The sequence below is a fragment of the Xenopus laevis genome, chromosome 6S (genome assembly GCF_017654675.1).
Source record: "Xenopus laevis strain J_2021 chromosome 6S, Xenopus_laevis_v10.1, whole genome shotgun sequence".
NCBI classification, from domain to species: domain Eukaryota; kingdom Metazoa; phylum Chordata; class Amphibia; order Anura; family Pipidae; genus Xenopus; species Xenopus laevis.
This window is the reverse complement of record NC_054382.1, coordinates 105,573,211-105,600,402: the sequence shown is the minus strand read 5'-3', so window position 1 is coordinate 105,600,402 and position 27,192 is coordinate 105,573,211. Positions and strand designations below refer to the sequence as shown.

The 27,192-nt window shown below is 37.7% G+C and overlaps 1 protein-coding gene across 6 annotated transcripts in view; it reads right to left on the bottom strand.

Moving 5' to 3' along the window:
• The window catches only part of sulf1.S (sulfatase 1 S homeolog), a 102,740-nt gene that overhangs the window by 13,105 nt on the left and 62,443 nt on the right, over positions 1 to 27,192 (bottom strand). For 4 of the 6 annotated variants that reach the window (XM_018223780.2, XM_018223782.2, XM_018223781.2 and 1 more), the window contains 14 exons: positions 24,426 to 24,595; positions 23,842 to 23,992; positions 21,312 to 21,487; positions 20,757 to 20,885; positions 19,501 to 19,557; positions 17,540 to 17,669; positions 12,926 to 13,142; positions 10,245 to 10,548; positions 8,915 to 9,011; positions 7,057 to 7,151; positions 6,473 to 6,538; positions 3,813 to 3,988; positions 1,845 to 1,987; positions 1,636 to 1,759 (listed from right to left, as the gene is read on the bottom strand). In XM_018223780.2, the coding sequence (XP_018079269.1) occupies positions 1,636 to 1,759; positions 1,845 to 1,987; positions 3,813 to 3,988; positions 6,473 to 6,538; positions 7,057 to 7,151; positions 8,915 to 9,011; positions 10,245 to 10,548; positions 12,926 to 13,142; positions 17,540 to 17,669; positions 19,501 to 19,557; positions 20,757 to 20,885; positions 21,312 to 21,487; positions 23,842 to 23,992; positions 24,426 to 24,595 (2,035 nt within the window). Of the gene's footprint in view, positions 1 to 384; positions 523 to 1,635; positions 1,760 to 1,844; positions 1,988 to 3,812; positions 3,989 to 6,472; positions 6,539 to 7,056; positions 7,152 to 8,914; positions 9,012 to 10,244; positions 10,549 to 12,925; positions 13,143 to 17,539; positions 17,670 to 19,500; positions 19,558 to 20,756; positions 20,886 to 21,311; positions 21,488 to 23,841; positions 23,993 to 24,425; positions 24,596 to 27,192 lie in introns of those variants that run through there. The other 2 variants (XM_018223784.2, XM_018223785.2) reach the window with 2 other exon arrangements.

Sequence of the window (27,192 nt, the reverse complement as noted above, 5' to 3'; positions counted from 1 at the left end):
TCACCACACTTAGATAAACAATATGAATAATTCAGAAACAAACCACAGTTAGAGGAAAAAAAAATACAAAGCACCTTCTTTTCTATCAAGTGATGTGGGAGTGGGTCAATGTTTGATTATGAAATGAATCCTAGGTAGAAAAATGAACACCACAGGCATGGAATGCGTTTATTGAGTGAATGCTTGCTGTGACAATGACGTATGTTAAATGCACAGTGGGTGGGTTTGAAAGCAGTGACTGAATTAAAGATGAGCACGGTTAGAATTGACATGCACCAAGAGCTACACCATGACGGAATACAAACATTAGTTGGAATGGGCTGGATCATGCAATTATTTGGAAAGAAGCCGCTGGAGAAGAATAGATAAAAAAGGAGCGAATACCTGTGCAGATCAGAACTTCCGCCATCTTTACTTCCTGATGTAGGAAAATACAAGAGTAACGTTTTGTTATTCACAAGGTAGATTTTCCTTGCACAGCAGTTTAAAAGAGGAACAACTGAGCCAGGTTATAACACGACTCTGATCCGATAACAAATTGGAAAAAAAAAGTAAAAATAAAGATATTAAAGGCAAACTAGTCAAAGCACTCGATTTTGTTATGCATATCACAATGCATTCTTCAAATAAATAAAGATGCTGCTTATCTCTAAACAAAAAAAAAAAAAAACAGAATTAGGGGGAGCAAGTAAAAGACCCTAGGGTTATCAGCAGGTTAGTGGCTTCATTTAGACAAGTGGTTAGATATCAAAAGCACCACCATTCTGAGCAGGTTTGGTTTATTTAATAGGCTTCTTATTGACTCAAGTGATCAAGAAACACCGTCTCTAGCCATAGAGTTTAATTCTTTCATTTTAGAGGGTATCCTAATTTTTTTTTTTATTTACGATACTTTAATAAAGTTATGTAGTATTGCATTTTAAGACTTAGGTTGTCCCCTTTTTATTACAACAAACCCCCGACAATGAGGTTTTTATTGATGCCTGAGCCTGTAAGGGAAATGACTAAATTAAGTTACTGTAATGAAATTCATTATTTTTTGAACTGCAGAGAACAATCCAGAGAAGCAGCTTCGTTCACTGAATAACATACCAGCAACAGGCGCTGAACCTGAAATTCTGCAGTTGCCACAAGGGGAGGCCCATTTAGCAAAGTCCGAATTTATCTCAATATTTTCTGAAAAAATCCCGACCGAATCCGTACGGGTTTTTTCTCCGTATTTATCAATACACTTTCATGAAAACTTTGTTTGCGGGAAAAAAAACGTGTAAAAAATCGTGAAATAAAACGAATCATACGGATTTTACACCCAATTTTTTCGTATTATATATTCAGATTATTGCACGAAACCCAGCGCAGATCAAAAAATCTTTGTGACTTCTCCCATTGGCTTATATTGAACCTCGGCAGGTCTGAGATGCCGGATTTTCGGATTCTGATTTTTTCCATTCTCGGGGTATAATAAATCCTGAAAAAATTGTGTTTTTTCCCCCCACTAAAAACAACATTTTTTTAGTTTTTTTGGCAAAATTAGTAAATAACCCCCCATACAGTAAGAATGCGAGGGGCAAGCAGCTGCAAGAACAAATCAAATATGTGTGTGTGATAGGAATGAGATTGATAGAACTTAATTACCTGCTTCTAAGACTTTGGGCCGTGGGTTGCATTGCTTGTGACCTTGACAGCTTCTCAATTCCATTAACTGTATGTGAAGCTGATTCAGAACTCCTCTTTCAATGGTGTGCACGGCATTTGTTAGCTGACATTGGGAGAGAAAATAGAACATATTACAGAATATAAAACCAATGTCATTTGGAAACGGTGCTTGGAAAGCAAGTGGTTACCTGATACGGATCAGTGTTCATATCAAAGTACTCCAAAAAGCCGGTGGCAAATTCGCAAAACAGGAAATTGTGAGTCTCATTGATGGTTCTCAAACACCAGTAGGTATTGTTATTGGAGCTCGTACAGGCACAAAATGATCCCACTGTAATGAAAGGAATGAGGCCCTTAGTGAAGTAGAACAATACAAAAACTTTTTAAAGGTAAAGTTTTTATTGTTTTAAAACACATAGAAAAACATAGAACAAAACACACGCCATTAAGCAGTAAAGTTTCGGTTACAAAATATTTATGAAATATGCGTTGTAGTAGTATTTTCGCTCCATACTGTTGGTTGGTTTATCAGTCATCTTAATCCCTGGGCGGGTGCCTATTCTTGTGTGAGGAGTCCTGCATTTCCCCATACTTACTGACGAATAAGGTTTGACCACTTCCGAGTTTTTACCAAGCAGTCACTTTAACTGATGCAGCTTTGAGTATTCCAGTTCATGTTAAGGAACCGTGACCACCTAGCCCTGCCTCCCACCATGGGCTCCAGATCTTGTCAAATCTTTTTTGTGAGTCTCTGGCTAATAGGATGACCTTAATTAGGGGTAGAGTCTGGTTCACTAGTGTGATCCAGTTTTGCACCACAGGGGGTTTGGGTCCCATCCATGCTATTGCAATTATTTTCCTAGCGTAGTATAAGAGGGTTCTGGCATGGTTAGTATTTATAAGATCATCTAGGACCCCTTATATACACACGTGTGGTGTTTAGGAAAGTCTAATTTGTCTGCTAGTAGATTCATGACTTCCATCCAAACCTTGGCCACCTGCGGGCAGGACCAGGCCATGTGCCGGACGTTTGCCCCTTCTGATCCACACCTGTAGAAACTTGCCCTGGGATTACTTCCCATAGATCTTAGTCGTACAGGTGTGAGATAGAATTGGTGAAGCCATTTAAACTGGACTAGTTTATCCCCTATAGAATATAGAAAGTAGTAGCTTCTATCTGTTGCCTCCTCCCAGTCTTCCTCTGTGAGGTCTGTGATATCAGTCAGCCATTTATGATAGGCCTTTTGGAATGGAGGGGAGGTTGTTTGCAGTAGAGTTTTATATAATGTTGACGTTGGTTTCATTAGCGAGGGAGACCAGAGTACTGTTTCCAATTGGGGTTGGGAGACCTCAACTCCACCAAATTGTGCTTGGAAGTACCGGAATTGGGATAGATTTGGTTCTGCAAGTTTCTCCTTAAAGAACTCGTACAAGCCAAGACTAGGGCCATCTAGCATATCTTGTAGGTGCCTAACCTGTTTTCGGGGCCAATATAGAAAGTCAGGAAAGTTATGGAAATGGGGAAGGTGAGAGTTCATCCACAAGGGTACATTAGGTATTAGAATTGGAGAATTTTGCAAGGTTCCAAGCCTTCCTCAGGGTTGTCATAACATCTGGAAGTTTCCTTTGTTTGAAATATTTTATTTGGTTTTCACAATAAACCATAAAAATCAATATGATAACAAATAGTATGCAGAATAAGAAGATTTCATCTGGAAGTTTCCCATGATCTGAAATTGCTCTATATGGAAGACCTTCCATTGGCCCTACAGCCAGTGCCTGAGGTGTCTGGTCTGGGTTGAACCACCATTTGATGTAGTGCAGCCAAATAATAGAGATACAATAAAAAACGTTAACCACTCAAATGCTGCTGATTGTAGAATCTATGGCATCAATATGTAAGTATTATAGTAAAGATTCTTCTCTGGCATGCTAGGCAACTGGAGAAAGAACTCTCAGCAAGATATTCACTGGAAAATATGGAGGGGCTGCATCGCTGCAAAAACATTTCTATAAAAGTGTCACACCCATTAAACTCCGTGAGGAATTTTCTCAGAACTTATATAGTACTGTATTTCTACCCTTTGATAAATATGTCTCAAAAATTTGGTTGCTCTTCCTATAAAGCCAAGCTCCCACTGATCTCCTGTACTTACAATTCCAGAATGGTGCTGTCTGCCAGTGGTTGTTATCATGAGTGAAGCAAGTAAGCCCAGGAAGGCTGCATTCTTCTCCCTTCTTCTTCTGACGTTTCTTCTCTTTCCTCTCTTTTTTCTTCTTGCGGTTCTCTTTAAATATCTGAAATTTATTGTCTACTTCTTGCATGCCTTCCCTATAAATATACATAAAATTACAAATGGAAAATGATGATCCAGTACCCTTATCAAATAAGGGCAATCCAATGGGCCACTGAATTGAGAAGTAAAGTGGTTTATCCATGGATGGGGCACCAGACTACCCCTGTAATCAAGTGTATCATCTTGTACTACAACCCACACAGATATAATTACATACCACCGCTCCAAACGCAAGTTCTATAACAGCAAATTTAAAATTTCAATATGCTGACTTTAAACGAGAATTCAACCATTTAAAAAAAAAAAAACCTACCCCCCACCCTACGTAGACCAATAACTTTATACTTACCCCTCGGTGCAGATTCAGGCATCGGAGTTCACCGCAGCCATCTTTCAGGTCAGCTGAGTGGGAGGCAGGCGAAGAGGCGCATGCGCAGTTGGAGCAATTTACCGGTTTGCGACAACTGCGCATGTGCCGAAATGGACGGAAATTGTCAAAGCTCCAGAAGAAGACATGAAGACCCGGAAGATGCCTGCGGTGAACCCTGATGCCTGAGGGGTAAGTATAAAGTATGGGGCATCTCCCCGAGGCGGGTAGGCTGGGGGGGAGTCTACGTGGGGTGGGGGAATGCCCCATACTTTATACTTGAATGGTTGAATTCTCCTTTAAGAAAGAGAAACCCTCATTTGGTTTCCATGAACAAATACCCCCTGACCTAAATGACCTTCAGTGGCAAGCGTTGGTAGTTAAATATCTATGGCTGCATATTTAATTTTGTGTAAATCCTCTAAAAACCTTCACATTTATTCTTCCAAATTAAAAACAGCAGAAATTGGTGAATAAAGTGCATAGCCTTAACAAATAAGTACTCTGATTTCTGCTGTTTTTAATTTGGGAGAATAAGGGGTCGATTTACTAAGGGTAGAAGTGTTTTGACCAAAAAAAAATTTGAAAATTCGAATTAAAACTTGACTTGAGTTTGGATGATTCACAATTAGAATTTGAGAGTTTTGACCATACAAATTAGAAAATTCATATTTTCGGAGAAAAAAACTCGAATTGAGTTTTTTTTAATTTGAATCGAATTTGATTCGAGTTTTCGGGTCGATTCAATTTGTCTGAGCTGAGAAAATTTGATTTTATGAATACATTTGGATTGTTTGAATTTCGAATTAATGGGAGTTTATGGGAGTTTTAAATAACTCACATGAGTTCGACCCTTGATAAATGTGCCTCTAAATGTTAATGTTTTTAGAGAAATTGATTTCACTGAAACCCATCATCCAAAAAACCCAGTATCCGGAAAGCTCTGAAATATTGGAAGGGCTGTAATGGGTAGTGGCTCCAGGTAGAAAGTGAACAGAATGTAGAGAATGGAATGCTGTTGGGGCAGATTTATCAAAGTGGGAAATACCAGCTCACCACAGTAAAATTCCACCACTTTCTATTCATTTCTATGGGATTTTTAGAGGCGTATTTATGAATGGGTGAAAGATCACCATTTGATAATGAATAAATAAATATAAAGTGGTGGAAATTTAGGGGCACATTTACTAAGGGTCGAATATCGAGGGTTAATTAACCCTCGATATTCGACCATCGAAGTAAAATCCTTCGACTTCGAATATCGAGGTCGAAGGATTTGCCGCAAATACTTCAATCGAACGATTAAATCCTTCGAATCAAACGATTCGAAGGATTTTAATCCATCGATCAAAGGATTTTCCTTCGATCAGAAAAAGCTTAGAAAACTTATGTGGAAGGTCCCCATAGGCTAACATTGATGCTCGGTAGGTTTAAAGTGCCGAAGTAGCTAGTTGAAGTTCTTTTTAAAGAGACAGTACTTCGACTATCGAATGGTCGAACGATTTTCAGTTCGAATCGTTAGATTCGAAGTCGTAGTCGAAGGTCGAAGTAGCCTATTCAATGGTCGAAGTACCCACAAAAAAACCTTCGAAATTCGAAGTTTTTTTTACTTCTAATCCTTCACTCCAGCTTAGTAAATGTGCCCCTTAATGTGGTGAGCTCTAAATTCACACTTTGATAAATCTGCCCTTATTGTACAGCATGCTAGGCACACTTGTATGCTCATTATGGGACCTGTTATCCAGAATGCTCGGGACCTGGGGTTTTCTAGGAATATGGATCTTTCTGTAATTTGGATCTTCATACTTTCAGTCTACAAGAAAATCATGTAAACATGAAATAAACCCAATAGGCTGGTTTTGCTTCCAATAAGGATTAATTATATCAATTTGGGTCAAGTACAAGGTACTGTTTTATTATTACAGAGAAAAGGGAAATTATTTTTAAAAATGTGGATTATTTGTTTAAAATGGAGTCTATGGGAGACGGCCTTTCCATAATTTAGAGCTTTCTGGATAAAGGGTTTCCGGATAAATGGTATAAAAGTATAGTAAACGATACTATACCTGTACACAGGTAAATAAATATGCTCCCCTGTGTCCAAACTAATACATGAGGATAATTTAACACTCAAACATAAAACAATACTTACTTAAATGGGTGCATGTGGCCTTTCAGCCTATCCTGCACTTTCACCCCTTTTTCTTTCTTGTAAAACCTGCAAGGACAAGGACAATACAGGGAATAAGGTACAGTTATTACCCAGTTAACTCATATGAATGCCTCAACTTTCAATAAGGTTTAAACATTAGAATTTAGATCATGAAATAAGGGAAATTATTTTAAATGAAAAATGTAATCAGATATTTTTCAGATATGTAACTGAAACATAAGGAATGTAGGATCGTGACCTATAATTAAAAAGAATCATTAGAAATAATTTCTTTGTATTTTTCCAATTTTACCATGATAAGATCTCTCTAGATTTAATCTAGATGCACTCGGCATAGCTAGTGGCATTAACTGGATTTTTTAGGGCCCCCCAAACATCAGGAATATGAACTTTTTCTTAAACATACGAAATGACACACAGTTGCTTCAGAACATTAACCTGTGATTTTAATTTTGACCAGATCTCTATCTGGGCCTAGAAGCTAAATGTTTAAGCATACATAGCCAAACAAACAGACCTATTTCCCCTATGTAAGCATTTCAGTGAACATACTCCATACTCACCCAGGCTTACTGCAGTCACATTCATCAGGTTTTCTTCGTTTAAGGTGTCCTCTTACTTCCCTTAAATCCTTGATTTTATCTTGAAGGGCTTCAATCTATAAAAGTACACTGATATTAGCATTATGATTTAGCGGTTCTTAAAGGAGAAGGAAAGGCTAACATTAAGTAAGTTTTATTAAAAAGGTCTATAGAAATACACCAATAAACCTTCAAAGTAATGCTGCTCTGAGTCCTCTCTCAAAAGACACACCACATTTCTTTCCTTCTATTGTGTACTCATGGGCTGTATCAGACTTCCTGTTTTCAGCTTAAACCTCCTTGCCCCGGGCTTGAGCATGCTCAGTTTGCTCCTCTCCCCCTCCCTCCTCCCCTCCCTCCTGTAATCTGAGCCCAGAGCTATGAGCGAGCTGGGAGCTCAGGCAGGAATTGATGTCGCACCAAGCCAATATGGCATCCTAAATACAGTATGGCTATCCTAAAAAAACAGAGAACACTTCAAGAGCTGTTTACTCAAGAATGGTTTAACATTCTGCAGAATAAATAGTGTTCTAGCTTGCACTATTGTGGCTAATCTACTGGCAATAAACTGCTTCAGTAGCTTTCCTTCTCCTTTAAACTGTTTTATATCATACAGTCTGGCATTATCTTGAATATCTTCCATCAAAAAATAGGTGAACATATTTTTCTGTTGAGTATTCCCTACGTACTCCTCAACCCCCAGCTTTGCTGACAGATATATAGAAAGGTCTGCGGCTGTGGATGGGGGACTTTTTTGGTTTGAAAAGATAATGTCTTTTAGATCGGCAACCAAGGGCTACCCACTTAAAGCAGTGGCCCTAGGCACAGGCACTTCGGTGCCTATATATAAATACGGCCTGTAATGAACAGGGCAAATAACCTTAAAACTATGGCAATATTTTGTGTGTTTTTTTAACTATTTGCCTTTCCAGTCTACTACTTTCCATACCACTTTGTTTCAGCCAAAAGTTTTAAATGCTATCTGGCTTAGGGTCACCGTCCACAGCTGCAAGAAAGTAGATACATTCTAAGGTTAGCTTTAAATTATTTATCACTTATCTTTGTGTTCATATTGAATTCTGTCATTCAAACTACTATCTTACTTCTAGTGGCAGATTTATCAAGGGTCGAAGTGAATTCGAGGGAATTTTCTAAGTAAAAAAATTCAAAATTCTAAGTAATTTTTTGGATACTTCAACCATCGAATAGGATACTATGACTTCGAATTTACTTCGACTCGAAGTAAAAATCGTTCGAATAGTCGACCATTCGATAATCAAAGTACTGTCTCTTTAAAAAAACTTTGACTTCAATACTTTGCCAAATTAAACCTGCCGAATTGCTATGTTAGCCTATGGGGACCTTCTACAAACTTTTTCCAAGTCTTTACACATCGAATAAAAATCCTTCGATCGATCACTGAAATCCTTCGAATGGCTCGATTTTTATTCGATCGCAGGATTCCCAAATTTGCTGAAAAAACGTCAAATTCGATATTTGAATTCAAAGTATTTAAATTCGATGGTCGAATTTCGTAGTATTTTCAACTTCGAAATTCGACCCTTGATAAATCTGCCCCCTAGTGTACGTGAGGCTGTAGCAACCCAAATTGGAGAGTTGAAGTACAAAAAAATTAAACAAACTTCCTTAGAATCCCATTGTCTATTTCTTACTACAAGTGAATTCTATGTGATCTGCCAGTGTAATTGTATCTTCAAGTATCTGTCACTGCAATCATGAAAACCTGATGCTTGCGCATAGCAGACCTGCAGTGTTCTACTGATCCCTGGAGGCACACGCAGTGAGGAATCAGATGCTATTTGATGTGGGTGCACTTTACCTCTTTATCAATGTAAGCTTTGTGATCCTTCCAGGCTTTGGTTGAGTGATACAATTCTCTCTCACAATGTACAGTATCGTTGGCAAGAATATAACACCTAAACAAGAAAAATTGATGGAAGATTATCAAGAATGCTGCTTGTATCAACACACACACACACTGGGTCCAGAATACGTTGCCAGACATAAACAGGGCATTTTTATAGATGCAAAGTAAAGTTTGAGCGAAAAAATTGTGTAAAAATTGGTATAAACGTAAAACATACTGTATCTGTAAAGCTGCAGATGTTACCCCGACTATTTTAGAAGGTCCTGTACTTGGAGTGGTCAGTTGAATTAAGTGGAAAAACAACATTGAGTATTTCACTGAATTTGTCATGATGAACAGCAGTGAAAAAAACAGCAAGGGAAATTAAAGGGGGTAATTTTTTCTTAAGTCCAAATTTTTCTGGTTCGATTTTTAAAGCAGAAAACACCAATTTTCCATGGAAAAAAAATAATAATTTTTTTTCAAATTTATTATACACCAAGGCTGCTAAAAGTCTGAATCAGAAAATTTTCCATCTCAAACCTGTCGAGGACATGTAGAAGTCAATGGCAGATGTCCCTTTTACAATTGGAAGATATAATCTGCGCTGGGTTTAGTATGATCATCTGAATAATTTGTGGTTTTCCGGCGAGAATCAGAAAAAATTGTATGTTCTGAATTTTTTCACGATTTTATTGAGATTTCAGAGTCTTTTCCTGCCCCAAAATTTTTTAAATTATTTTATTGATAAATAAAGTAAAATTGAAGATGGGAATTTGGTCGAAGATGTTTTTAATAAAATAATGAGAAAACTTCGGATTTTGGTAAATAACCCCCAAGAATTTGACATCACATTGCCATTGTAAAACAAAAATGGCCTAGAGATTCTATTTTTGGCATATTGCTTTATTATTGGGTTAAACCCTATCAAACAAAGTGGTTCAGGTACAGGTGCTACAGTGCGGGACCAAAGCCACCCGTGCCACTGAGTCTCCCTCAGTCTCCCCGTGCCAACTCCACCCTCTTCCTCTCTCAGGGGATGTCACTTCCTGATTGTCTTTCCCCACCCTCAGGGGTGGCTTCTGAATGGGATGGGCCAGTTGGACAGGGATGACAGTTCCTTCCAGGCAATGACTAAGTTTTGTTTGAATTTACTATAAAATTTACTATAAAATCCGAATTTTTAGTAGAAATTCATATGAGAAAATGCCTGTATTTGGCCAACAGAACAAAAAAATCTTTGCAATTTGAGGGTAAACGCAAATGGAAAAAACAAATGGAAAGTAAAACAAAAACTACGTACTTATGTGTGACTCGGACAGATGCAGATTGGCTTGCACTAATCACCCCATCAGCTAACATCATCTCATCTTCATCAGGAATAGTGGTCATATACTCCTCATCTTCCTCATATTCTTCATTGTCATCATCAACATCTTCACCACCCACTTCTTCTTCTTCTTCAGAAATGTAATGCCTCTTAGTAATACTCCTGAGCTGGGAAGCCTGGTGGTCCTCTTCTTCCAGATTTATGTCATAGATTTCACCTTCAAACTCAACGGAAAGTGAGCGTGTGTGCCGAGTGTGGACAAAACGAGGATTGAATTCTGCAGGAGACCAAAAAAAAAATAAGGTGATCTCTACAGGTATTTGATAAAAGGTTTCCCAATCCAAGAAATCAAAAGATGTATATTCCGGTACAAATGGTGCAAGTGATGACAGCATTGGATCTGGGACTTCAAAAAAGGTCCCCAAAGATTGGGTTTAGTTAATGTTTAAATCACATTTTAGCAGACGTAAGTTATGCGGAGCCAAATTATAGAAAGACCCCTGACCCTAGGTCCAGAATATTCAGCCGTTGCTTTTGAATTACTTATCGTTCTTCTCTGGTTCTCTCTCATTATGAGCACACAAACCAGATTTCATATTGACTATAAGATCAGAAAAGGCCTAGTCTACATAATCCATACATCACGTATACAGGCAGCCCCCGGGTTATGTACAAGATTATGTACAAGGTTCTGTAGGTTTGCTCTTAAGTTGAATTTGTATGTAAGTTAAAACATATACATTTACTTGTTAAACGCAACTTAGACAGATGTTTGTCTTAACATAGTATTAATTTTTACCTTTTTGTGCTCTGCAGTAGACAACTCATGCCAGAGGGGATTGGGGCAGGTGGTTTATTAAAGCTAAATGCTAATAAAGGCCAAGCAAAACACAGTATGTTACTGTAATAGCCTCTGTTTGTAAGTGTGAGTTGTATGTAAGTTGGGTGTATTTAACTCAAGGACCCCCTGTATTAACAGTGTCTACAGCACACTAAAAACTGACTATAAAAACCATCAGTGTGGATAAAACTCTAGATACGTGACATACACAGGCAGAAAAGTAACAACTGAATGAGAAAACATCTCTCATTTAACAAATGTGAATGCAGTTATATTCTTTTTTGTATGCATGGTTCTCAAAAACCAGCATGGTCTTGGCTTTGCTGTTATCTTCATTGGAAGTGCCATAGCTGCAATGTTTCTCTCCTCAGACACAAACAGTTAATGTGATTCATAAGGTTTTTCCCATCCATCACACTGTTGTTCTCTGCAACTCACTTAACGGAGCAGCTGTACACATAGAATTTAGAAGCTGTAACCCAAACATCTGGTGGCCTTTCATTAACTAGACCAACCTTTGTCCTTAACTGAGCTCTGACATCAGTAAGATCAATTAAGCTAATTGAAAAATGGCCTGAGTGAAATACAGACAGACTGAGATCCACACCAACTCAAAAAGGCAGAGGCTGTTTAAAAAAATAAAAAAAAAAAAAAAAAAAAACAGGTTCGCATATATGACTTTGTGGAGAATATTTTGAGGACTCTAAATAACAATTCTGAAAATTAATTTAGCAATTAAGCATCTTAAATGAATGGGAAAGACATAGCCTATGAACTCTGTACCCTTTAATGGACCACACAGTAACCTCCTTTCTCACACTAATTGCTGTTTACGTTGGTCCTTTATGACAGTATGAAGAGTTCCATGCACACGACTATTATAAAGCAGGGGGGGGGATTTTGGTAGCCCTTATTAGTACCCTACAGGCCACAGGTGGGAGCCATTATCAGTGACATTTGAAAGAAACAAATTAATCTCTCTCATTTCACTCCTTTCTTTGATTCTTTCTCAGTGGCAGAACAGAATTTAGCAAAGCATTTCCCTGGTAAATTCGTAATGTTTATCGTTGTGGCATTGTGCTCGCAGTATAAATGATGGAATTTGGATGACAGAATTGTTTCAGAAATCCACTAGGGGCCACTGTGTGATAATAATTAGTAGAAGGATTTGCTCATGCACCAACCCACATTCACAAAATACTAATTTATTGGTTTACTGGCAGAGCAACAAATGTTAAAATACGTTACAATAAGCTGTCATTAACCAGGTATAACATTTACTGCATCAACCTGGCCAAGCTGCGAATGTGTAGGATGCAATCCACATACACACACAACAATCTGGTCTTTGGCCGGTGGGATATTCCTACTGAGCAAGACTAAGCATCAATTAATCAGTTTAGGCAATCATACACATTCCATAAGGTTTCTGGGTTACTGTTTCTCATGGGCAGTATATATGCAAACTCATTTTTCTGCTGTATTGCTAACATGTCTCCCTTTTCCACTCTGGCATCTGTCCCTTAAAGAAGAAGGAAAGTTTAAAACTAAGTAAGCTTTATCAGAAAGGTCTATATAAATACACTAGTAAACCCTCAAAGTAATGCTGCTCTGAGTTTTCAAACATACAGATTTTTGGAAACATTGTATGAAGATTTTATTCAAATTGTGGCATTGGGCAGTATTTCAAATTTCAGCAACTACAAAATTAAAGATAATAGATGATTAACCTTAAAAAGAACTGGACGGTATTTCTTTGCCAAATAGCCTTCATACTGTTTAGAAGTCTTCAGCAGAACACTGATGAACTTACTTTTATCACCGGGAGTTCTCATGAAAAGCCTTTGTTTCTTCTTCTGACTTCTGCTGGGTTTGTAATCTGCTTCCCCACATACACACTCTTTTTGCTTTCCTCCATAGCCCTTTGAGTTTATACTCCGTGTCCTCTTCTTTAGCGAAATGGTGTCAGCGGCCCCTTTACATTTATGAATACGAAGCTTCCCAGACATGTCTTCAATGCACTGCCATTTCTACAAGGGATGACAAGGATGGAGGTTACATGGAAGCCACTGAGAATCAATTCAAATGTGTCAAGTTTAATATTATGAAATCTGACTTGGTTCTCTGGTTGAAAGAAACACACATGCTGATGGACAGAGAATGAGAAAGAACATGGCACAAGTTTAGAAGGGAGCTCACAACACTTGAATAGACAATGACTTTAAATAGATCCTGAGTAGTAGTAATTTATTTCAGCTAATGTAAGGTCTTCAGTGCCTTAATTCCAATTCTATTAGCTTTCTCTAGGCAGAAAATCTGAATATATATATATATATATATATATATATATATATATATATATATATATATATATATATATATATATATATATATATATCACAAATGAGGCATTGGAATCTCCCAACCTAACTGCTGTGTGTTCTGATAAGAAAAGAAAAGAAATCATCCAAATTTATAAAGTGCTGGAATTATTCAGTACATAAAAATGTAAATAAAACAGGACATTGCGTTATCCAAACCCATTGCTCTTTAACGTGTATTTACTGATAACTCTGCTTATGATACTAGGAGCAGACAGCTAAGTAGCTCCAGACTGGATACAACAGCTGCTCTCCAAGAGGTTAGTATGTGAAGTAAGAAAGGAATGGGGTCGCAATTAATCATTAAATGTGCTATAGAAATGCTAACAGTTACAATGATGGGATATTATATTACTCTATTGCTTCTGGGAAGATACTTAACCCAGTGGATCATAATTATATTTGGCTAATGAGAAACAGTAGTTGATCACTAGCTTATTAAAGACTTGAATTGCTGCTCGATGCTAGCACCATGTCCAGCTGACAGAATTTACAACTATTGCTTCCTAGGAAGATGTATGGCGTTTATCCTACACCAGACCAGCTGAAATATCTCTATGTGCAGTATCACATTACCCCATCAGCTCAAGTGTTGGACAGTCAAGTTATATTTATGGACAGGGTTTCAAACTAGCACATTAAGGAAACAGCTGATACATGTGTTAGGGAGCATTTTTAGAATTTACACCACTCTAGTAGCAAAACACTTGCACGATGTATGCCTCGGGGGCTGTTTACATTTTCAGAGTAATCAGAGATGAAAATCCCCTGCCCTTTATAGGCCACTTTAGCATTAGAAAAGCTATGAGGTCCATTTTAAACTTGAGCTCTATAAATAGATGTTCAAACACAAGAAGTCAAGAAAGAGTAAGTCTCATCAACGCTCATCTGTCATCATCTGCAGGCATATTTCTATTGCAAGGCTTACTTAAAAGTGTAGACGAGAGACATAAAGTACATGACACAGCCCACCTGCCGTTCATAAATACAGAATGTCTCTGATTAAGAAATAATAAAAAAAATTTTTTTAATGAATGAATGTAAAATAAGAATTCTTGGACTACCGACATAAAGAGGATTTTCTGTTATAATAAATGAAAGGTCGTGTCAGTCCATATACTGTAGATACAGATATTGCCAAGGTTGCAGCAGTAAACTGGCACATCCTCTTAGGAAGATGGATTCAGAAATGTCTTATATCACCTCACCCTATACTCTATGTAAGGTTTATTGAGGAGTAAAACCGTAACGTGTTTTGGTAATAAAGTACAAGGGTTTGGCTCAAACATCTGTGACCGCCAACAGATTCCCTCCTATTGACATCAAAGAAGTGCCGCAAGAAGCCCTTTACCTATTTAGGGTTGCCACATTTTTTTCCGCAGCTTTACTGGCCAGCAATCCAGGGAGGCCAGTGCGGTGATGTCACAGGGCGGAGATTGGGAGGATCGGGGGGAAGAGTATGGGAGTATCAGGAGTGAGGTATGTATGGTTCAGGGGCAAGAAGAGAGTAGCTGTTTATAAAGGACCTATGTTAGTGCTAAAAAGTCAATATCACAGGAAGAAATGCTGACGGAAAAGTGGGACGTACAAATTTACCAGCAATGGTGGAATGCCGGCACCAGCTTAGGCCCAATGCTAAATGTGGTTCACCCCTTTGAATTCAACTAGGCTTCCTCTGAATTAACTGGGACATAGGCAGGTTTTATTTCGGCAAAGAAGTTGAAATTAGAAGACATGTATGTTTTTTAACCTCATCCACTATGTTACTATGTCAGTAGGTGTGACCCATGGTGAGTAATGGGATTTTTGACTTCTTGTATCGGTCCAAACATCACATCTGATCAGGGTTAGCACAGATCTACTTAATTAGTCATAGTGTAATAGAGGCATTTTTTAAACTAGGTAGGCTCACTGCAATTGGTTACCTTTTACGGAACATGAACAATAAATCATTTCACGTGACAATCTAACTAGATGGGGCTGGCAAGGGTTGCTCCAAATACACACAAAGCTTAGATCTCTATAGGGTATCATGTCTCACACTTGCTCCTGGACTCACAATGACATATTAGGTGTATACCCTCTATGTTTACCATGGGAAATGTATGCGGAATTATTCAGATATGAAATCACATTTTAGAATTTCCAGTTGTGTGACAAATGTTTTTTAAAGTAAACTTTCCAGTGCACAAAAAGCCCACAGTCCTGCTACACTCAATGACTATTGTTTTCCATAATGACAGAAGAAGTTAAATGTTCCTTAATACCCAGAAGAAAGCAAAATGTAAAGTGATCATATTTATTTGCCATTTCATTTCATTTCCATGAACTTTGTGGTTATGCCGCATACTGACGCTTATTTACGTTAGAGAAGAAAAAGGCCATTCTAAAGGAGAAAAACTCAAACTGTTGAAATAAAAGGCCGAAGTGGTCTATGGTGTTAGGAAGGGTCTGCCTAGGTACTCTCTGCCAATATCTGGCTCACCATCTAACACCTCCACCAAGCAAACCCAGACGTGTATGGATTTACTCAAACTGTGCAGCTGGATTTGGAAAAGAAGTTTACAAATGAACAGTTGGAAAAAGGTTTGTTTCATAAGAAAAACAGACTTCAGAGCCAAACCAAATGACTTTTTCCTTTGTCAAAAGTATAACTATAGTGTATAGACATGATTCTTTACTGAAATGACAATATAAGCAAAAAAAGAAGAAAAAAAAAAGAATAATGATGTGAAGTGTCTGTTTGGCTAAGTGTGGGACTTTCTTCTGCTCCCTCCTGATTACAAAGGAAGTGACAAAAAAATGTGCCTTTTTAGTATTATTTGTGTATCTGGATGTGAAGCAATCGTTAAAAATGCTGACCAATGAATATTTTTGGTGCCAGGTTGGAAAAGGCGAAAACAATTTAGTTGTGGGTATAAAACACTGAGGGCTGTGGTGTTGGTGTCATTTTTGCTGAAAGCATGGAAAGAATAATTGAGGGAACATTTAGTGTGATTGGAAGAAAACAATTGTTGTGAGTGGGAGGAAATCATTTCTAGGAGACAATTAGTTGTGAGACAGGAGTGATGAGGCAACATCAAGTGTAAGGAGAGGAATGTTGGGAAGGCAAATTTGATATGACTAGCAAAAAAGCAAGTAAACAAGAATGTTGTCATAGAAGTAGAAATTGGTGAGAAATATACATGTGGAGGATCATACCTTATGTAGGGACAAATAAAGTAAATAACTGAAGATGAGCTACAAGTACAAAAAGGGAATAATAGAAGGCTAATACTAGTGTAAGGAAGTGAGGGGAGGGGATATCTGAGGTGAATTTGAAAGAAACAGGAACTAGAAAGAACTATGTGAAGGCTTTAAGGGAAACAGATAGGTTTGGGGGAGGAAGAAATGTTCCAAAGTGAATACTGGGGGAATGAACCCAAGTAAAGGAATGAAAAAATACAGAAATACACCTAGGGGCACATTTACTATTGGTCGAATATCGAGGGTTAATTAACCCTCGATATTGGACCCTCGAAGTTAAATCCTTAGAGCGAATGATCATTTAACATTTACATATGAATGAGCCAATACCTGGAAGAGGGCTCTAGTAGAATGATTTGCATGCTGTGATCTACTGGTCAACAACTCATGAGCTACTGGTTGAGAATGCTTACCTTTTGAGCAACCCTGGGCTGGACCACAATGTAAATTATTTAAATATTTAAAAACAGAAAATGTGTGTGAGAAGCAGCCCATATTGAAAATCATCACATATCAATATGGCTGGGGTCAGGAGGACCAGAGAGATCAGAGGAGATCAGAGCACCGATTTTCTGCATAGACCTGGACTAAAAGAATCAGTTAATAAAAGTATCTGAGATCTATACATTTAAATATGATGTAAGTGTATGGGTTTATAGCAGTAAAGATATCACATTTATGGAGATACCCCAAGAGAAGGGAAAAGAAAAAGTGTGCCTCAACTAAAACCCAATCATGTCTGAGTGGGTTTTTGATGGCAATAGAAGGTACAACTAAATTCACTCTCTTATTCAACTCACTTGTCCTGGCTGCTCACATGCAGTTTGGTATCTGGCCTGTTGACACAGCTCCTTAACTCGCTCATATTTTGGTAAGTGATTGGACTGTGGAGTGCTTTTGCTTGGCTCCTCCTTCTTTCTCAGAAATTTTCTAATGAGACAAGAAAAAAGCAATGTTTTTTTTTTTGTAAACAAATCCATTTTATTATGGACATCAGACAAAACAGTGAAGCAGATTATCAGAGTTGACAGTATCCAACATGAGAGTCTAAGCACTTGTCAACTTATGAAACAATTGGAGCACAGCCAATACGATAACTGCAGCACTGAGTTCAGGGATGAACAAAGTTGCTCAAACTTTTGCAGATGCCCATACATAAAGGTGGTTATTTATCAAGCTCAGAATAACTGAACCTCGAATAATTTGTAGTTTTCGAGATGTATTAAAGTCTGATGGTCTAAAAACTCTGGCTTTTTTCTTCATAAATAGGTCCATTTGGGAATTCGTAGTTGCTCGAAGTTGGATATTAGAAATACTGAGATAAATTTGGACCTTGATAAATTAGCCCCAAACTGTTAATAACATATAATAATAGCCACCGTATCTTCACCTTTAAAGCATATAGAAACCATTCCGCCAGTAAACAGTGAAATAAAAGGTTTTCTGGATTATTATTTTCAACTTTTCAAATGTAATATGAACTGCAAAAAAATAACATTTGTGTGTCTTTTTATATGTGTCTTTCCATAAGTTTTATTCATTAGGACATATGATCATATGCTCGCTGAATCTCTACTTGTTGGGTTTGTCTTCATTTTTACTTAGGACATACGTTTATGTTTTTCTAAACATACATTTACAATAAACATAAAAGAAGGAATGTTTTCTTGAAATTATTATTGTCTTGCAAAATAAAGACCAATTCATTTTCCAAAACTATTATCATCATAATTTACTGTTCAGGATGAAGGAAGGAAGATTTTTTTTTTTACATGTTTCTACAGGCCTAAAACATGTATCCAGTAAAGGCATACCAGCAGCGTATAATAACGAATCATAGCACCCCCTACTAACTGCTCCATGACAGAAGTTGTCTCTGTCATTTCATAGATGAGGTTAATCACAGAAACTTACAAACATTACAAAAATGTTTGCCTTTCTTGCCATTTGTTTTTTGCACTAAAGACTTGTACTCTTTTGTATACTTGCACTCGCAGCCACTGCCATCTTCCTGCCTCTTGTTCTGAATCGAAAGCTGCTGCACCTATAGATACAAGGGAACCTTGAAGCTACAGGCATCTCCAAACTAGGTGGTAGTTTCATGGTCTCCTTCACATCCAGTGTCATTAGGTACAGTAAACTTGTATTTAAAATATTAGGCACACATGTCCCTCTCATACTGAACACCAGAAATGAAGCCAACCAATCTTTCAGTGCAACTGCAGCCAATTCACAGTAAAGTGTGATCACAATTGCGCTCATTTCGGTGCATCGGCTGCAACTGTGTCATGTGCAATTCCCACTGACGACCACTACAGGGTGGAATTCTGGGAGGAAAAGGCTGTATTGTTGGGGGAAAACATAACAATTGCACTTACAATTGCATTTGCACACTGCACTTGTACTCGTAAATGACCCCTATAGTTTTTAATTTAAGAGATTTAAGAAATCTCTTTGAGAAATGTTGAGAATTATTTAAAAAATATAAGATCAAGTCATGCTTATGACAGTGCTGTTCAAGTTATTTAACTGTGCCTATATTATTTCTTACACAACAGCCCCACGTTATAGTAAAACAATGATGTAAAACAAAGAACTAAGTATACTATGGACATAAAAATCCCCTGGAGGACACATAAGGACCATGTGCCTCCAAGTTGGACAGCTGCACTTAAAAAAAAAGGCTTGTTTTTAAGTTGTGGTCATGCACAAAAAAATTATTTTGACAATCATGAGAAGGAAAACACCATCTGAGTAGTACCCTCTTTCCACAAGGAACGCATCTCTCCAAATTTTGTTCTTCTTATTAGTGCGCAGCCTGAAAGTAAATTTAAAAAAGTGAATATTTTTATTCATACAGTCAATTTTCCATTTTTATATAAGAAGCAAACCAACTAGCCAGTGACATTGAGCTGCATTCAAGTCCAGATACCATATCAATACGTTATATAACATGTGAATTAACAGTTCTATTTTAGTTAAAATAATCGACATACATTCAGTATTTATTGATATTTATCTCTTTATACCATAATGTTTGTTTGTGTGTCGTCATTATTTTCTGTTCAGAGACATTCTGAGGCCAACTGAACCCACTTGATTCAACTGGGCCTCAGACCAACAGGGAGGTCTAACACTTTGTTTGCGACCTCCAGTTTCAAAAAATAAGGCAATGAAGATTAAAGGGGACAAAACAGCACAAGTCAAATAATATCTGCCAGAAGCAGATACAGCAAGACTGATTAATAATCAGAATATACAGACTGCATGGGGTCCTGTGTTGTCAGGTAATCTAATGTGGATTTTAGAGTTTTTGTATTGTTTAATACAAACTTTCTTCAACTCTGCAGAACCAGTAGTTGCAGCAAAATAATCCTCCAAATAGAATCCCAGTTTAAGATCCCAGTTAAAATAGAATCTGTCTTTAAATCTGGCTCCATGATCTTTGACCCTGCAGCTGGAGTTGGAAACAGTAAAGGCAAAAATAAATCCAATACACATCTCTACACATTTGCTGACTGCTCTACAGGGAAACAAACAAAGATGCTTGAGTTCTGCATGACTGGGAAGTAAGGTGGGGGCTCCCCCTGCTGTTCATAATTATGATTGTTTCCCTGCAGAGCATTTAGGAACTGTCTGACAATTCCTATCCACAGCGGTGGAGAGAATTTCACTGCATACAGTCAGGTTTCTTATAAAAACGGTACACATTTTTTAATAAAGTATATTGGAGATAGGTTTCTTTTTCATTAAAGAAAGTAAAATTGGGATTTAATTTTTTTGCTTTTACATGCCCTTTAAGATAATGTATTGGTCAGTATTTGAAAGTATCAAAGCTTGGAAGGGGGATTTTTATTTGGCACTTGCCTTAACAAACCCAAATCCTTTTAACTCCCCACAAAAAGCACTGAAAAAGCCAGGGAGCCCCATATAAGAGGACCCCAACATTGGCAATCTCACTAATTTAGCTGCTCCATGAAAAGGAAAAAATAAATGAGACATAAAAGTCAAACTGACCTGTTACCGGGTCTTTCAATGTCCAGCAAAGTTAGAACAGACTTCCCATCCATATCAGGAGGTGCGTCCAGCCCAGCTATATCCAGAATAGTTGGTGCAAGATCTAAATTTAAAACAATTTGTGGCACTCTGTAACACAAACATAATTACATTTATGTAAATGATTTTGTGTAATTGTAGTGTAAGCGACATGGACAAGGATGTTGAAGTTGGGACTGAGGGTATCCCAAATACTCTTAATCAGTGGCTCTCTTGTACATAGTGGAACGGACATTGCATTTTCCTGAAAGCATTTCATTGGTTACCAGCTGGTCTGTTGCTTAGTACTAGTCTCCAATGCTTTAAACGTATTTACACACATAAAACAATAAATGACTCTAGGCAAAATAAATAGAGAAAATGCCTTATAATAAATATATGTGATACACAGAACAAGACACAGATTGCTGTGGTGAGCAGGTCATTCAAAACCCATTTAAATAACTGCTGCTAGATACCTTTTTAAAAATGATTGAAAATATGGACAGCTACTACCAATTGTGATTTAGTACGTACACTGATCCTGGTTCCACGTTAGGACCTCGAACAAAGAAAGGAACGCGAATATCGAAGTCATATGGCATAGATTTTCCTTTCACCAGTCCAAACTGCCCTATGTGATAGCCATGATCCGATGTGTAGATGATGTAGGTGTTTTCAAGTTCCCCAGTGTCCACCAGCATATTATACAACTGCAAACAAAATTCATGCTTTGGTTTCTTTATGTATTGCTAACTCATAGTAACACAGATTACATTACATCAGTTTAATATGATTACTTAAAAAATGAATGTTTTTCAAACAGAGAAACAAAGTCCCAGGTGGATGAGAGTAAACTATGTAAACTATGTAAATATTGAGGGTTTGGCCTTTGTTGGTGATCATTATCTATGTGTTGGTGGCTGATTTGATTTGAAATCCCTTTTATGGTATTTGAATTATTCAGCATTTTGTTCTGCAGCTCTCCAGTTTAGAATTTCAGCAGCTATCTGGTTGCTAGGGTCCAATTTGCAGAGTAAGCAGACAGTGGTTTGAATGAGAGATTGGAATATGAGTTAAAAAAGGCAACAAAAAGGAGTGAAGGATTCGAAGAAAAAAAATTTGAATTTCGAAGTTTTTTTTGGGCTACTTCGACCATCGAATGGGCTACTTCGACCTTGACTTCGAATCGAAGTAAAAATCGTTCGACTATTCGACCATTCGATAGTCGAAGTACTGTCTCTTTAAAAAAAACTTCGACCCCCTAGTTCGCCATCTAAAAGCTACCGAAGTCAATGTTAGCCTATGGGGAAGGTCCCCAAAGGCTTGCCTGACTTTTTTTGATCAAAGGATATTCCTTCGATCGTTGGATTTAAATCCTTTGAATCGTTCGATTCGAAGGATTTAATCGTTCGATCGAAGGAATAATCCTTTGATCGTACGATCGCAGTATTTGCGCTAAATCCTTCGACTTCGACATTCGAAGTCGAAGGATTTCAATTCCTAGACGAATATCGAGGGTTAATTAACCCTCGATATTCGACCCTTAGTGAATCAGCCCCTAAGAATACAATTTTAGCCTCACAGAGCACAAGTGTTTTGGCTGCAGGAGTCAGTATTTGGAATTAGAAAGAAGAATAAAAAGAAACCAAATAATTAAAAGAAGAGTAACACCAATAGATGAAAGTGTTTTAAGGTAATTAAAATATAATGAATTGTTGCTCTGCTCTAGTACAACTGATGTGTTTGCTTCAGAAACTCTACTATAGTTAATATAAGCAAGTTGTTGTGTAGCCATGGAGCAGCCATTTAAAGCTGAAAAAGGAAAAATGCACAGGATACACAGCAGATAACAGATAAGCTCTGTGGTATATAATGGGATTGTTCAGAATTGATCTGTTATCTACTGTGCGCCCTTTGCTTGAATGTCTGTCCCCATGGCTACACAGCAGCTTGTTTATATAAACTATAGTTTTGTTTTTGAAGCAAACACACAGGGGCACATTTACAAAGCTCGAGTGAAGGATTCGAATTAAAAAAAGTTCGAATTTCGAAGTGTTTTTTTGGCTACTTCGACCATCGAATGGGCTACTTCGACCTTCGACTTCGAATCGATCGATTCGAAATAAAAATCGTTCGACTAGTCGATAATCGAAGTACTGTCTATTTAAGAAAAACTTCGACCCCCTAGTTCGGCAGCTAAAAGCTACCGAACTCAATGTTAGCCTATGGGGAAGGTCCCCATAGGCTTGCCTGTGTTTTTTTGATCGAAGGATATTCCTTCGATCGTTCGGTTTGAAGGATTTAATCGTTCGATCGAACGAATAATCCTTCGATCGTTCGATCGTAGGATTAGCGCTAAATCGTTCGACTTCGATATTCGAAGTCGAACGATTTTAGTTCCTAGTCGAATATCGAGGGTTAATTAACCATCGATATTCGACCCTTAGTAAATCTGCCCCACAGTTTTACCAGTGGAGGGCAACAGTACATTACCTTGTCATTCCTTAAAACACTCAATTTTTTTCGCGTTACTGTTCCTTTAAACAATTAAAAAAAAAAAACTATAACATTTAAATCTTAAGTAAAAACATAGCCAGAAATATTAATAACAAATGATAAATGTAACAGAAGTCAAGTGTTGGTAACTCCCAAATATTTCAAAACAAGTCTCATTTAATACAGCCTCATTAACTTAAACACTTTGAGTGACAAAAATACCCTAATTCTTTTAAAGTCATTCTGCCTGTTCTGGAATAACCTACTCTGGCATCCAAAAAATACACCAGCCCCATAGGCAAATGGGAAATATCCCCCAGTTATTTTAAAAGAAAGAATATTATTCCACATAACTGCAATATAACCCATTGCTGTTGGTTATGTTCACTGGCATTTTTCAGTTGATGTCCAAACCTAATTTTTACCTTCCCCAGATTTTATGTTTTCCCACATATGTGCTGTGGTACCGCAAATATATAATGCATAATATATTTTACATTTTCCTGGATATTTATTATTTCTTGGTCCCCATAAAAAAATTAAAATGGGGGGTTCTGCTGTTATTTACCTTTTCCATAGAGTCATCAACTGATAAGAGAGTCTGTAGCCTCTTTCTATGCAGCACATTTGTAAACTCCATGTGTATGGGAAGCATGGCACCTGTATACTGCATGATCCAGTGTTTGTCCATATTGGGTGCATAGTTATAGCTTGGAGTTCTGAAGGAAAGGAACAAACAATATGTATGTTTTATCAGACAAATTAAACTAAATTTGTAGGGTAAACTAGGACACAAGCATCACCTCTCCAAACTATCAGCTACAACTAGCTGAGTTTGGCCCCAGTGTGGCCCTAGCCTTAAAGTAGGAAAGAAATGAGGAAAAATAATACATTTTCAACACAAGTCCAATATATTGTGCTCATGTTAAACAGATGGATATACAGGTGATAAATGCCCCTCTAAATATTTTGCAATGTGCTAGTTATGTTCATGAGACCTCTGCTTCAATCACCACTTCCTAGGGACAGGCTTAGAATATGAATCAAAGCGAGTTAATCTCTGAGTGGTATGTATGCATTACTTTAAATAAACAGCGATATCCCAGCACACAGGGAGAAGAGAAACCCATGGCCTATCCAAGCAGTACTCACATGTGTTGCGAAGCATTTGGGAAAAACTCTGAAAATTGTGGAGCAGAATCTTCTGGTCCATGTGGAGCTGCGTGACTGATAACCATCATTATGGGACGGTGAGGGTACATTTTCTTGGATAATTTAAAGTAACTAATACTGTCATTGGTAATCAAGTCTGTAAAGTAATCCTGTAAATTATAAACAAAAAATAATGTTGGGGTTGACCAGCAGTTCTTTTTATTCTACAGACACATGTGACACCTTTATTCCATTCCAGATACCACTGTATTGTTAAAAAGGTGCATAGCATTTTAAATATGATTAAACATGACATTATTTCAGAAGAGGGAAAAGAAGCACATCGCCATACTCCAGCTCTTGCCTTTTAAAACATTTATTTCAGCAATTATGTAGCACAAGCTTTCAAGGAGTAACTCCTTCCTCAGGCGAAATACACACTTAAGGAAGCATTAAACATCCTTTATATAATGTGACAAAAAATCTCAAAAATGTCCATTAAAGGAGAAGGAATACCATTTTCTATTTGGGGGTGCTTAAAGTTAGGTACCCCAAGTGACTACTTTTAGTTACCTGACACCCAGGGCTGGTGCTCCTAGCAGCAGCACGGAACGATCCTCTTCCTGCTTGTTCAGGTTTTAAATTTCATGGGGCAGATGCATGTGCAGTAGATCGAAATAGTCTGCTTTTTCGTTAAGGTGTAGCTCTCCACTCTACTGCGCATGGGCAGCCACAAGATGGCCTGAAGAAGCAGGAAGAGAATCACTCCGTGGTTCTCGCTAGAAGAATCCTGGGCAGGTGCAGTTTTCTGCTGATAGGAGCACCAGCCTGGGGTGTCAGGTAAGTAAAAGAAGTCACTTGGGGGTGGCTAACTTTTGGCACCGCCCAGTTAGAAAATGGTATTCCTTCTCCTTTAATCAAATAACACACAAAACTTTTGTGTTATTTAATTAATGTTCATTTTTTGAGAATTTTTGCAACGAGTGGTAAAGGCATCAAATGGTGTGAAGAGTCAGTGGTGTAACTAGATATTACTGGGCACACATCAAATTATATTTCAGGCCCCAAAATGTCTAGAGGCTGACTTGTTTTACCAGTATTTATTCAAAATGTATATGAATTAGGACCTTAATGGGGCCCCTATACCTCCTGGGCCCCCCTGTTTGCTTCCTCTATAGTTACGACCCTGCGAAGGGTATTTAATGCATTGTGTTCCCTAAGTGTATAATTCACCGGAGGAAGGAGTTATTCCCCAAAAGTTTGATCCACATTACTGCTGTGATAAATGTTTTAAAAGGCAAGAGCAGGAGTATGGTGGTGTGCTTCTTTCTTCTGAAATACAGTCGTTATGCTTTGCTTAGAGGCAGCCTGGGACTGAATGCACCCTATGAATACAAATAAGTGGTGTGTCGTAGATCAAATTGCTTTAAACGTGACATTAAACTTTATTAGAAACTTTTTTTAACAAAAAGGTGAAAAAATTCAGAGAAATAGAACTGAAGCTTCTACCAGCCGCAACAAAGGATGTGTGCCACCCTGATACCAGTTTCCTGGCAACACCTTTTATATGGGCTAAACCAAACCCATGATATCCTGCAGAACTTAAGTATTCCATTAAAAAAATAAAGTATTTTACAGATGAATCAAACAGCAACATTTTATCATAACAGTAATATTTGCATAGGAAGCACTGCCCCAATAAACAACATGATACAGGTGTGTATGGTGTGTACCTTAGACAGCATGGTGTTTGCTCCAGTGACCCTAACACGCAATGCAATTCATACCTATTTAAGATAATTCTTTGTAATAAATAGAATAGTCTTTCTTAAAGGGGAACTCCACACAAACATATAGTACCTTAAGCTTTTTGAAAAGTAAACGTAATTTCAAGCAACTTTGCAATATACATCAATTTAAAAATATGCAGACTTTTCATGATTTTTACTGGTTTGGAACAGTTCCCTAAGCCAAGCCCCCTACTCTCCTGCTGATCTGTCTGACTACTTTGCTGAGCTGGCTGACTACTGTTTCTTTGTATCAGCAGCCATCTATCCTCAGCCTGCATCCTCCAAACCCCACAATTCCCTGCACACGTGATTTCAATAAGGAACCGGACATCACAGTGCAATGTATTATGGGTTATGTAGTTCATTCATGCTGTCTGTAAACTGAGGAGAAGTTGTTACAATTTGTAACATCTGTGTTTAGTCCCTTTTCCCTGCGAGGATTTCAAATGATGCAGAAAGAGAAGAACTGTTAAACAGCTGGATTTCAGCATAGAAAACTGCATTTATTCAGACTTTTTGAAGAAACCGATAACTGTGATGGGTATATTAGGGGTTTCTGTGTTATGTGGGCCTCTTTATCAAATTTTGGTTTGGAAGCCCGAGTTCCCCTTTAAATTGGATCAATAATATGAGAAAGCCCACAGGAACATGAAAATGATCTGGACTGCAGTGGCACATTATAAGGCTTCAATCAATTTGCAAAGAGGATAATCCATTATCGTAAAGAGACTTCGACTGTTCCATTGCAAGAATGAATGTTCAATAATCTAAACAATAAATGCACCAGACAGCATTCTTTTACTTTTGTCCTGGAATCCTGTCCCAATGTAAATTGTATGCAGCTGCACCAAAATGTGATGTGATTAGAGTAATGTAGGTATACAGGGTTTTTTTTTATCTTAGATTTATAGGATTAAATAGGTGGGGATAATTGGATTTTAACCTTTATGCTGCCAGAGGGGCTCGCAAAAGATATA